Source organism: Doryrhamphus excisus, chromosome 19 (assembly GCF_030265055.1).
Source record: "Doryrhamphus excisus isolate RoL2022-K1 chromosome 19, RoL_Dexc_1.0, whole genome shotgun sequence".
NCBI lineage: Eukaryota > Metazoa > Chordata > Actinopteri > Syngnathiformes > Syngnathidae > Doryrhamphus > Doryrhamphus excisus.
This window is the reverse complement of record NC_080484.1, coordinates 6,224,066-6,237,410: the sequence shown is the minus strand read 5'-3', so window position 1 is coordinate 6,237,410 and position 13,345 is coordinate 6,224,066. Positions and strand designations below refer to the sequence as shown.

At 42.5% G+C, this 13,345-nt stretch overlaps 1 protein-coding gene across 7 annotated transcripts in view; it reads right to left on the bottom strand.

Annotated features, from left to right (window-relative positions):
* The window catches only part of LOC131106715 (tyrosine-protein kinase JAK2-like), a 24,646-nt gene extending 11,301 nt beyond the window's left edge, over positions 1-13,345 (bottom strand). For 2 of the 7 annotated variants that reach the window (XR_009120123.1, XM_058056044.1), the window contains exons 1-10: positions 12,323-13,344; positions 10,854-11,108; positions 8,112-8,235; positions 7,927-8,047; positions 6,880-7,025; positions 3,678-4,170; positions 2,447-2,604; positions 2,259-2,370; positions 362-548; positions 159-280 (exon numbers count right to left, since the gene is read on the bottom strand). Coding sequence is in view for 6 of the 7 variants with exons in the window: in XM_058056044.1 (XP_057912027.1) it covers positions 159-280; positions 362-548; positions 2,259-2,370; positions 2,447-2,604; positions 3,678-4,170; positions 6,880-7,025; positions 7,927-8,047; positions 8,112-8,235; positions 10,854-11,088 (1,698 nt within the window). In the remaining variant the exon portion in view is untranslated. Of the gene's footprint in view, positions 1-158; positions 281-361; positions 549-2,258; positions 2,371-2,446; positions 2,605-3,677; positions 4,200-6,879; positions 7,026-7,926; positions 8,048-8,111; positions 8,236-10,853; positions 11,109-11,914; positions 12,087-12,322 lie in introns of those variants that run through there. The other 5 variants (XM_058056048.1, XM_058056046.1, XM_058056047.1 and 2 more) reach the window with 5 other exon arrangements.

Sequence of the window (13,345 nt, the reverse complement as noted above, 5' to 3'; positions counted from 1 at the left end):
GCACGTCAGCCTCAGATCCGGGGTTTGAGTCTCTATGTGGAGTCTGCATCAGTGAGTGTTTGAACCAATCCGGTATCCTGCCTCTTCTGCACAACATGGGCCGTCACGCCAACGAGGATAAGCAGGAGAGAAAATGGATGAATCGGGGGTTGTCTTACGATGATGAGGTCCTCCTTCCGTATCTTGTGGAAAACCATCTGGCTGATGTTTTTGTGGAGAGACGGAGATAGGAGCACCTCAGGACTTTGGTCATTTCGACACACTAACAGGTTGGATTTGTCTGCAGACGTAAAGTAGAAGGACACCACTTAGGATCGGCAGCACAACATAATTGTGTGTGTGTGTGTGTGTGTGCGCTGACGTTTGGAGCTGGGGGGACAACATTTGGTCAGCTGGAACGTGTAGCCGTCAGTGCGCAGCGCCTCCTTCTGGTAGAAATTGAGAAGTTCCCTCAGCGAGCCAAAGCTTCTCTTGGCGCCGTTGAGGACGTACTCCCCGGTCTCAGTCTTCATGATCTGGCAGTGCTTGTAGTCCACCACGGCTTCGTGCTGTCCACATCCACAGAGGAAACACACATGGTTGACACTGCAGCTCCCTCTGGTGGTCAACTGTATCAGCTACAGATTGTGCAGTGCTGTGGTTCTCCGCCTTTCGGAGCCCACCGACTGGCTGGCTTCAGTCAAGCCTCGTCAGACTTCTCTAGGCAGTAGCATGTATGCTATCGTGCGTGGGAGTATTGGCTGGTGTCAAACAAGTCATTATGGCTTTGGATACTGCATGTACGTAATTATGGAGTACATTCTACGTACATCTGGGGACATTTAACAATATAACATTGCTGGCAGGAATGGAACAAAACCAGCAGCTTTTGATACTGTTGCACTCAAGCACTTTAACACTTTAGCCCTTTAATACAAACATTAGAACTCAAGTACTCACTTAAACACTATATACCTTTTAACACCTAAACACTTAAGCCCTTTAACACAAACATTAGAACTCAAGTACTCACTTAAACACTTTAAACACTATAGCACTTTAACACCTAAACACTTAAGCCCTTTAACACACCACGCATTTAACACACTCAAGTACTCAAACACTTTAAGCACTAAACACTATCGTACTTTAACACCTAAACACTTAAGTCCTTTAACACAAACATTAGAACTCAAGTACTCACTTAAACACTTTAAACACTACAGCACTTTAACACCTAAACACTTAAGCCCTTTAACACAAACATTAGAACTCAAGTACTCACTTAAACACTATAGCACTTTAACACCTAAACACTTAAGCCCTTCAACACAAACATTAGAACTCCAAGTACTCACCTAAACGCTTAAGCCCTTTAACACAAACACATTTAACACACATTAGAACTCAAGTACTCACTTAAACACTATAGCACTCAAACACTTTAACACCTAACACTTAAGCCCTTTAACACAAACATTAGAACTCAAGTACTCACTTAAACACTTTAAACACTAAACACTATAGCACTTTAACACCTAAACATTTAAGCCCTTTAACACAAACATTAGAACTCAAGTACTCACTTAAACACTATAGCACTTTAACACCTAAACACTTAAGCCCTTTAACACAAACATTAGAACTCAAGTACTCACTTAAACACTTTAAACACTAAACACTATAGCACTTTAACACTTAAGATATTTACAGTATTGGTCTTATGTAGTTTCTTTGTGAAAGAAGGTGTTGATGACATGACATCAGTTTGAGGGAAGAGCTGCTGCCTAGATGGGTATGGGCTGATATCAGTATATAATCAGTATCGGTAAGAAGGCCACTAAGGGTGGACATTTAGATTTCATTTGATATTGGATATTGGATGTGAATGTTTGTGTGGAGCGTTGGCGGGTCAGGAGAGCATTGGGCTGCAGAGCTTCCTCGCTTTGTTTCCTGTGTTTGTTTAGGCCAGGCTGTGAAGCCACAGTTCCACCTTCTTCCTTCTTCTAACCGCCTGCTTCATCTCACATTTAGCGCGTGGGAACCAAAAGAAAGTTGACTTGCTAAGACGACAAAGTCCCTCAGCAAAGTCAAGTCTTTCTTTTCATGACGCCAGAGTGTTGTGCAGGATCCTCACCAAAGAAAACGGACTATTACAGTTATTGGCCCCTCCCTCCAAAAGTCGTCACATGACACCAAATGACCTCTGCTGTGTCCTGTAGCAGACACCCCAGCGTACCTATCAATATGGACTTCATAAGGATGGAGTGCTTACTTACCCCCACCACAAAGGACATAAAGAATTTGTGGTAGTCTCTGGGGCTGCGACGCAGCATGTACAGGCCCTGCCGGTTGCCGCAGCGACGCAGCGTGCTAATGCTGAACTCCATCCTGTGATGGGGGAGACCACAACATGTTGTGGTGTTTTTTGTTTGTCAGTGTGTGTTTGTGTGTGTGTGTTACTCACGACACGGGGCCGTGACAGTGGCTCTGGATGCACTCCACAAGCCTGGGCGGAGCCACCTCCTTGCACAGGTAATGATGTGCGTCCGCAACCAGTCGGTAATAGCCGTCCACTAACGATATAAAGGACAAGGCCGTTGGGAGAGACTGGAACTCCAGTTCCTACAAACAACAAACATCAAATTCAATTTCAAACACAAACCACTTTAACAATGTGGAGTACAATGACACAGACAGCGACACTACATCATGGGATTTGAACGTTTCATCTGTTTGTACTTTCATGGTTGAGTTCCTGTCCCAGCGATTTTTAACTTCTTCCAATGTTGTTGACCTAGCAATGATTTGATGGGATCTACTGGTGCTTTGGACAAATGATACAGTAGGTTACTGAACCCATTTTTGGGGTGCCATGTATGCTAGCAGTTGGTAGCAGCTGGTTGTGCATGTTTTTCCCTCCTTGAGTAGGAGCTTAAGTCACATTTTAATTTATTTTCTTCTGTTTAACGATGGATGGATGGATGGATGGATGGATGGATGGATGGATGAATGGACGGATGGGTGGATGGATGGGGGATGGATGGATGATGCATGGATGGATGGACGGGTGGGTGGATGAATGGACGGATGGCAGGATGGATGGATGGGGGATGGATGGATGAGTGGATGGATGGATGGATGGATGGATGTGGGGATGGGTGGATGAATGGACGGATGGATGGTTGGATGGATGGACGGGTGACTGGATGGATGGTTGGATGGATGGATGGGTGACTGGATGGATGGATGGGGGATGGATGGATGGATGTGGGGATGGGTGGATGAATGGACGGATGGATGAGTTCTACCTGCTTCCGTGGGTCTTTCATCGCTGGCTAAAATGTACTCTTCAAACGGTATTTTGTTTGGCGTTACTGCATAGTTTAATAGGCCAGATAGTATGCGTGCTTCATTTGCTCTAACATTTCAAAACTCCGAAAGTACAAAAAGTAAGAGTACAAAAGCAATGAAGCTAAGGAAACAGACACTCGGTTCCAATCTTCCTCCAGTATACTCGCTCCAAGGTGAGGACTCCTCATCCTACGATGACTAAAACAACGAAATTTGACCTTTCCGGCCCAAATAAAAACTTAACAGATTCATATATTTGTTCTTTTTTTTTGGCTCAGATCTTTCATTCAACTTCAATCCTCATCAAAAATACCAGTGTATTAAATACCAGTGTTGTATCCTACCAGGATCTGGTTGTCTTGTCTGGTCAGGGTGACTATTCGACTCTCCGCCGAGCCTTCCGTGTTGGCTTGTTTGATGCTGATGTCGATGATTTCTGGGAAGTCGCAGTACGTCTGCAGCGTCTGGAAAGCAACATGGAAGAAATGAACGATCGTCAATAACCATCTGCTGCAGCTCACACGGGCCCCCCCCCCCCTCCTCACCTCCTCCACTCGCTCCCCCTTCCCTTTGGACCACTGGATGCCCTTGGTGCCCGTGACCACCATGGTGACGTCGTGCCCCGACAGGTCGCTGACGTGGAAGCGCTCGGAGTGGAGCGACGGCAGCAGCATCTCCAGGCTCATCAGGTACTTGAGGCGGAGCTTGCACACCGTGGCCTTGCACTCGCTGAACTGCTGGATGAACTTTTTGAAGCGGAAGCGGATGCGCTTGCGGGTCAGGATGTTGTACTGTTGGATGCGGCGCCGCATGCAGCTCGGCAGGAAGGACTTGTAGCTGAAAATTGGGGGAAGGGGAGGGTGCATCTCCCAAAAGTAAGAAGAAGGCATATTTACGATAGCTTCTCAAGGGACAAGTCTATAGAAAGTCAACTTAGATATATTTTAGAGTAGTCAGTGTGGATTTACTATTCTCTGAAAATGAGTCAACACAGCTAGGATGGACGATATATCGATATTTTTTAAAATAGCAATATATATAAAAAATATAAATAGCAATAATAGCAAAATAGCACAATATCAAAAACAAGTATATGGTTCATATCGCCATGCACTGGATTTGACGTGGAGGTGTCATGTTTAAAGATGGCGCCGCCCAGGTACCAGCATGTTAAGGCAGCTCAATGCTTTCTGCTGCGTTTTTAGCGTTTAAGCCAGGGGTCTCAAACTCAATTTACTTGGGGGCCACTGGAGCTAGGGTCTGGATGAGACTGGGTCGCATCAGGTTTTCCAAAAAAAAAAAAAAAAAACGCATTTATTAAAAACAAAAAAATGAATAAACTTTGCTTTGGTTTCGATTTTCTACAAGAAAAGCTCTGATAAAACATTCCACTGTTCTCAAATATCTTACTTTTTATTTTTCTACACAAAATAAGATGACAAATAAATAAACAAATCAAGAAAAAAGAAAATCAATCAATCAGTAATAAATAAATAAATATAATAATAACAATAAAATGGCAAATAATAAAAACAAGAAACCACATATAGTTGGTGGGTAGACAAATTATTTTTTTCATATTAAAATTACCAAAGCATTATTAGAGCCCTGTAGACATGACAAAACACGACTATATTCATCACATTTATACTATTTTTATTTACAACATATTGCGCAACTGCAGGGTCTTGAGACACATGCTAACTCGCAAACTAGAGAGCTAGCGACCTAAACGGTAGCCTTCAAGTTATTTCCTTTAAACTTAAATAGCCAAAAACTTACCACTTCCACACGGATAGGGAGGATAACTATTAACAGTTATTTAACCTTTAACATGAACATTAATCAAAGGTAATATTTTTTTCTGGGTACATGATACCATACAGCATCCATATCAAACTTGCGCGGGCCGCACTAACATTAAACTTTCATATCAAGGCGGGGGCCTCAAACTAGTGTCGGCCCGCGGGGCGCGTGTTTGAGACCCCTGGTCTAAGCGCTTTATTTATTACTTTCATGTTGTCCTTTGTGCCATACCCCTTGAGCAAGTGTGCAGCTATGGATGTTCATCTTGTTTGTAGTTTGCCGTTGTTTACACTTGGGAGCAGCTGTTAGCTTTGCTACGCATAGCGATCGTAGTTCCCGCAGAGATATGAAGGAGGGGGGGGTTGCATAGCGGGAGTGAACAACAAGAAAGACGGTATCAACATGTTTACCCTCTGTCATCATGGGGAACTCGAGATGGAAGCGCTAACGGTGCTAGCCCGTGCTGCAGAGACTACGCTGCAGCTCGATTACACTGAAGGTTATGTTCAATATATATTTAACTTATTTCTATATTTATTTAAAGATTATATACTATTTTATTTGAACTATTATTTACATTTTAATAAAACTTTGCATGTATATTTTGCTTTGACTTTAGTCTAAACTCACTTTGTGGAAAAAAAATATGGGGATATATATTGTTTATTTGCTATTCAACCTAAATATATCGGGATGAGTTTTGGTCCCTATCGCCCAGCCCTTCACACAGCCATTCTTGTCTATATATCTGGCAACGCAACGCGAGCATGGTAGCGCTAGTGTACACAAGTGCTGCCAAGATCTGCAGTTCATTGAGGGGGAACAGGAATTCCACCACTAATGTGTACCAAGATAATTGTATCTTGATGGTGGTAGCAGCGTGCATGAGGGCTGCCTGGAGCTGCGGTTAATTGAGGGGAAACGTGAATCCCAACCCCTGCGTGCCAAGATGATTGTATCTTGCCCACATCCCGGCCTGGTGGTGGTAGCATCAGGCTCTGGGGCTGCACGAGTGCAGTGGCACTGTGGGGAGCTGCGGTTCATTGAAAGAAATTGTCATCTAGAAATGAGTATACACATCAAAAAGTGACAATATTTAATGTTAGCACCATTATTATCTCGCACATTGGAGCTGCTGGGTGGAATACACCTTCCTTCCGCTTGGGGATGCCCCACAGGTTCTAAAAATGGTGTGGACGAGACATACTTGACCACTCCATTCCCTTCACCTTCCCCTGCAGGGATCTTGATCATCTTGGAGGTGTGTTTGGGCTCCTTAAGTTGGGAATCTGCGATGTAGCTTGCAGTTTCTGCGTCACAGTACATTCATCTTACCCCTCAATGAACTGCATTTGCCCTGTGCCGGCAGCACTCGTGCACCTCTGGATCACGATGCTACCTCTACCAAAAGAGCTAGTCTTCGGAATGTGAAAGAACATATCGGAATTCATGTTTCCCCTCAATTAATATAGCCCCCCCACCCGCGCGGTTCCGGCAGCACTCGTGCAGCCACAGACTATGACACTACCTAACAATGCTTCAGTCAGTTATCTTGCAACTCACTTATGTTGCCATCTATTTTGTCAATAACGGCTGTGTGTGCTGATAGTACATCAATACAAGCTGTACACTGACTACTCGAAAGCTTGTTTACTCTCTATAGTACTGTCCCTTGAAAAAAAATGTACGATACTACCGTGTTTGCTGGAATGTGAAGTGAGGCGAGATACTTCATAGTACCTGGTATCGTTGTAGATGGTGACTGGTGATCGGCCGCTCTCTTTGGCGAGACGCATCATGTCCAGCACCGCCATGCCCAGACACTCTTCCTGGGCCTCGTGGCCCATTGGGATCACGACCCTGCCGCCCAGGAAGTCACTTCGCCACTACCAAAAAAAAAAATGGTACAGTACCAAAGGGGCCGAGTCAAATACTCGGTACTGCATTGCGTCTATGTAATGAGGGCATATTATGGGATGTCCACAGTTATTGTCCTTTGTCTTATTGCCCCGTGTTTACATACAGCAGCATCCTGTGGCGAGCAGGACAAAATCATTTTCATATGGTTCGGTTTTCACTGTAAATTTTCGCTAAAAACTCGTTTTTTTACAGTAATGCAAGATTGCGCTGCACTGCATAGTTCTGTGAAATGGGGTGCCCAAACAAAGCACCCTAAATAACCCACCATGGGGTCAAAGAAAGTTGCCAGTGGCATTCTTTCATTCATTTTCTACCGCTTTGTCCTCACAAGGGTCGCGGGGGTGCTGGAGCCTATCCCAGCTGTCTTCGGGCAAGAGGCGGGGTACACCCTGGACTGGTGGCCAGCCAATCACAGGGCACATATAGACAAACAACCATTCACACTCACATTCATACAGATGGTCGCCAATTAACCTAGCATGTTTTTGGAATGTGGGAGGAAACCAGAGTACCCGGAGAAAACCCACGCATGCACGGGGAGAACATGCAAACTCCACACCGAGGCCGAGGGTGAAATTGAACCCTGGTCTCCTAGCTGTGAGGTCTGCGCGCTAACCACTAGTCTGCCGTGCCGGTTGCCAGTGGCAGTAATGTCATAAAGAGGGTGAGAAACACTACTGAAGTCCACCTCGCCTGAATATACGTATGTTCCATCCAATCCTCATTTCTAAGGATTGCTCTCTCTAAAATCTATTTATGTATGGAACATGTATTCAACATGGGAACAAATATTAACTGACCTTTTGCAATGCAATAATGATATTTACGCCACTTTGTTCCATCATCTCTGCTATAGTCATAACCAACCTGGAAAAACTGGTAGGTCATGACGCAGTCGTCCATAACAGGGCTGTCCAGGCCCTTGGAAAGACCACAGCGGTGGGCGTATGACGAACTGCCGCTGTTGTACCAGCCAGGAAAGTAGTACCTGCTCCAGAAGTCAGAGTGAGAAACGACATCAGACGATCGACACACGCGTGATCGGCGTCTACCTGATCCTGAAGTGCAGGGTGTCGCTGGATGGAGGGTGCAGTTTAAAGACGTGATTGAGAGGGAACCACACCCCGTCGCTTTCCCTCATCAGGCCGAACAGGTTGAAGTACAAGGGAGCGATACCTGGTAGGAACCTTTATGTTAGTCAGGGGGCGCTATTTGCTGTCACACTGCACCTGTATCGTCACATACAGACCTGATCAGAATCTTAAGACCAGTTGAAAAATTGGTAGAATATGCCTTTTGCACATTTGGACCTTAATGAGGTTTTAAGTAGATCTACAATATGCAAAACAATAAGGGGGGTGAGACATAAAAATATTTGGATAAAATTAAAATTAAAATTAAAATTAAAATTAAAATTAAAATTAAAATTAAAATTAAAATTAAAATTAAAATTAAAATTAAAATTAAAATTAAAAAACATTTGGAAAATATAAAAATAAAAATAATAAAAATAACAATAGCAATAAAAAACATTTGGAAAAAATAAAAATAAAAATAATGAAATTAAATAGGTTGTTTTTCCACCTGATCAAACGTTAAAGACCAAAGGCTACAAAAGCCAAAGTCTGCTTTACATTCTCATTTTTCTGTCAGGCATTGACACGGTCATGCCCCCCGGATGGCTAAAGCTTGGAAGCTTTCTCTTCTTGAACGCGGTGGGATGGTGGAGCTGCATAAGCCAGGCCTCTGGCAGCGAGGTTGGATGCAGTAAGGCAGTCCTCCTACTTTTGGAAAGTGGTAGACCCCAAAAAATTCAATTAACTTTATTCATGTAAAATTGCTATTTTTTGTTTTATTCTGTAGTTAATTCTATTTTTCAAATGTGCCCGGCAACACATTAGACACCTCTGCTGTGGGGACAGACTGTGTAATAATATTAAAACAGCAACAAAAAGTCACTTTCTCTTACTGGAGGAGCTTGAAAGAGCATCAACATATACGTGCACACGTGGTTGTGTCAAGTTGTCCGTTCGGGTTATTTGCAGACAAAAAGTTTCTCAACAGGAAGTGCTGGTGTCTTATGAATGCTGCCTTTTTAGAGGAAGCGCAAACGACCACAAGAGCGGAAGTGGAGGCACAGTGGTATGAAAAAGTATCTGAACCTTTTGGAATTTCTCACATTTCTGCATAAAATCACCATCAAATGTGATCTGATCTTTGTCAAAATCACACAGATGAAAAAAACAGTGTCTGCTTTAACTAAAACCACCCAAACATTTATAGGTTTTCATATTTTAATGAGGACAGCATGCAAACAATGACAGAAGGGGGAGGAATAAATAACTGATCCCTATGCCTAAGAAGACTTAAAGAGCAATTGAAACCAATTTTTACCAAACAATTTAAGTCAGGTGTGTGCCCAATCACTGATGACTGCCCACTATAAAACACACACCTGGTAAGAATTGTCTTGATGAGAGGCATTGTCTGATGTGCACCATGGTTCGCTCAAAAGAGCTGTCTGAAGACCTGCGATCAAGAATTGTTGATTTATATAAAGCTGGGAAAGGATACAAAACCATCTCTAAAAGTCTGGATATTCATCAATCGACAGTCAGAGAAGTTGTCTACAAATGGAGAGAGTTTGGCACTGTTAATTCTCTCCCAAGGAGTAGCCGTCCATCAAAGATGACGCCAAAAGTTCAGTGCAGAATACTCAGAGAGGTAAAAAAGAACCCTAGAGTGTCTGATAAAGACTTACAGAAATCACTGGCACAGTCCAATATCTCTGTGCACACATCAACTATATGGAAAACAATGGCCAAGAATGGTGTTCATGGGAGGACTCCACGGAGGAAGCCACTGCTGTCTAAAAAAAAACACATTGTTGCTCGTTTAATGTTCGTAAAAAGGCACTCCACAGAAGTTTTGGCAATATATTTTGTGGACTGATGACACCAAAGTTGAATTGTTTGGGCGGAACACACAACGTCATGTGTGGAGGAAAAATCCTCACCAACATCAACACCTCATCCCCACCATGAAGCATAATGGAGGATGCATCATGGTTTGTGGCTGTTTTGCTGCCTCAGGGCCTGGACAACTTGCAAAAATTCAAATGTTTATCAGGATGTTTTGCAGGAAAACCTGAGGCTGTCTGTCAGAGAGTTGAAGCTAAAAAGAGGACGGATGCTGCAACAAGACAATGATCCAAAACACAGAAGTGGAGTGGCCAAGTCAAAGTCCAGACTTGAACCCCATTGAGATGCTTTGGCATGACCTCAAGACAGCGATTCATGCCAGACATCCCAGGAATCTGACTGAACTACAGCAGTTTTGTAAAGAAGAATGGGCCAAGATTAGTCCTGATCGATGTGCCAGACTGATCTGCAGCTACAGGAAGCGTCTGGTTGAAGTTATTGCTACCAAAGGGGGGGCCACAAAATATTAAATGTGATGGTTCAGTTACTTATTCCTCTCCCTTCTGTCATTGTTTGCATGCTATACTCTTTAAAATATGAAAACCTACAAATGTTTGGGTGGTTTTAGTTAAAGCAGACACTGTTTTTTTTCATCAGATCACATTTGATGGTGATTTTATGCAGAAATGTGAGAAAATCCAAAAGGTTCAGATACTTTTTCATACCACTGTACTTACAGAGCTAACCTACATATCAGTGACTTGTGCTTACATCTTCAGTTGCTTTCACTTCCTGTCTAGCACTGCTGTTGATGTCCCCTCACAAGCAAAGTGATGCACGGAAGATGTAAAGTCAGGTAAGAGAGCCGCTCACCACACGCTTTGGCCGCAAGGATGCAGAGCTCTTCCGCCACGTACTCGCCAGGCGGGTAGGCGAGGACGCGCTCCTCTCCTGCCGCGTGGTACAGATGGACGCTCAGGCATGCGTCGTCCTGCTTGGGGTCGGGTCTGGAGGTTGCGAGGAGCTGTTCCGGGGGGAGTCCGTTGGCGAGATGCGGAGCGGGACAGGAAGTGGACGGATTCATGTTTGTCAGCAGGATACAGGCCATGTGCTACGTCTGACATCCACCTGTCAAGACCACAAAGAAAACATTTTGGACTCCTGTAGAGCAGCTACACACAATAACCCACACGGGAAACTTTCTAGATCTTCCAGAATCTGTGGTTAGGAGCTACTGGCAGCTCAGGAGCTACTAGCTGAAGAACCCTGACTTACTCAGTTGAAATATTAAATTAAAAGGTTTTTTGTGTGTTAAGTGTTAATATTATGAAAAACAAAAACAACAAAGAAAAATTAGGTTGAGGAAAAGGCTGAAAAAAAAAATCACAAGAATAAAGTCAAAATATAGATAAAGTCAGAATTAAGAAAACATAATTTGTCAAAATATTACAGTGGGGAAAAACGTGGCAACTTTTGAGAACACACACTTAATATGTTGAGGAAAAATGTCATTTTAGTAAAAAAAATCATATTTAAAGTTACAATATTTTGGGACACAAGAAAAAATAAAGTTGTAATTTTAGGAAAAAGTTACAATATTTTGTGAATAAAGTCAGAAAAGCCAAACTGCCAACATTTTGGCCGTGTGTCGATAATGGCTCTCACTGTAGTTTGCTGGAGTCCCAAGAAGGAAAAAATAAGAAATCAGGAAGGGGGCAAACACCTTTTCACACTACTGTACATTAGTGAACAATGTATTTCCCATGTACTCCCATTAGTCCAAAACATTCATCTAAATATATTAAGTCAAATAAATAATAAAAAAATAATTTTAGTCAAATAGCATTAAAATAGCTTTTATGTGTCATAGAAATGTCAACAATTATCCATCACCACATGTTTGTACCCATGAAGTGTCCTCACAGCAAACCTACTTCCTGTTTCCATCCTTGCAGCCAATCAGAGAAGAGATGCTGTCTCATTGTTTTGTCCCATCACTCGCATTTCTGACATTTCGGTTCTCATACAAGACGAGACGAGTTGTGGTGCAACAAAAAGTAACACTTTTCCCAGTTTATAGCACACGTTAAACAGGCAGGAAAAAGAGTGTGTTTACACGCCCCAAAGGATTTATCAGGCTGCGGACACCCCAACTTGCTTCCTTTATCAGGAGTTTTTCTTATCAAAGTCGGACCACATTGCAGCAGTTACACGACTACATCAACACGCCACAATAACAGCGTATTGTGCACAACACGCACGATATTTTTGAACAACTTTGCATCGACAATTCTTGAAACGAGTGACACTTAATCCATAATTAAACAAATAAAATGACTTACTCCGTCTGTCGTCCACACGGCAGCCGGGTGAGTGTTAGCTAGCTAAGCTTTGGACGATGCTAACAGCAGCACACGTCTGTTTGTTTCTTCCCTTTAAAAGCCGTCAAAGTATCACTTCCGGTCACATATTTGTCCCCCGGAAAGTGTCAGGAAGTTTAAAGAAAGCAAGAGTTGTCAGACGCGCTCCTCTCTGACTTTATCCCCTTAAGACTGAGCGTGTGACTGAGGAGTGACATCCTCGCTGAAGTGATGTGCGGATCGATACTGAAATATCGATACTTCCGATACCGGTTCTGTTACTTGGGATAATTGTGAATAGTTGTCATTCTTGTAGTAGTTCTTCATAATTAATTGTATATTTTAATGGTTTCATTATTTGACTTTTTTCATTGTTTCAATTATCACTTTCACATATTTTATATGATTTTGTCCTGTTTTTCTGTCATTGTGTGTTAGCTTGGATATATTGCAAATCCCCTTGATACCTCAATGTACTTCAGGGGTTAAAAACATAGCATTTATAACTTATATAACTGATTAAATTGGGAATTTATGTAATATTGATGTATTATACTCAACTTTTTAACGTTCACCAGACATATTTGTACATGGTATCGGATTGGTATCAGAAATGAACTCAGTGGTATCGCACAACACTTCCGGGATGATGACGTCACATGAACCCGAGGGCTTCCCCTGATGGCGGTTTGAGTGACAGCAGGGTGTTTAAAACGTCCTGACAGGCTGACAGGAGCAACCAAACTCCATATTAGACACTTGTGTCCGTATCCTCTTTTAAGACTTTCCGGTATTCCGGCTTTTATTTAAAAAAAAACAAACAAACAAACAAACAGGCGTAGTGATGGAAATCCCGGCTCCAAAGGGACAATTCGTTCGCAACCGACACACCCTCGCTCACCTGTAAGGATTTTATTTTATTTTATTTTATTTTATTTTATTTTATTTTATTTTATTTTATTTTATTTTATTTTATTTTATTTTATTTTATTTTATTTTATTTTA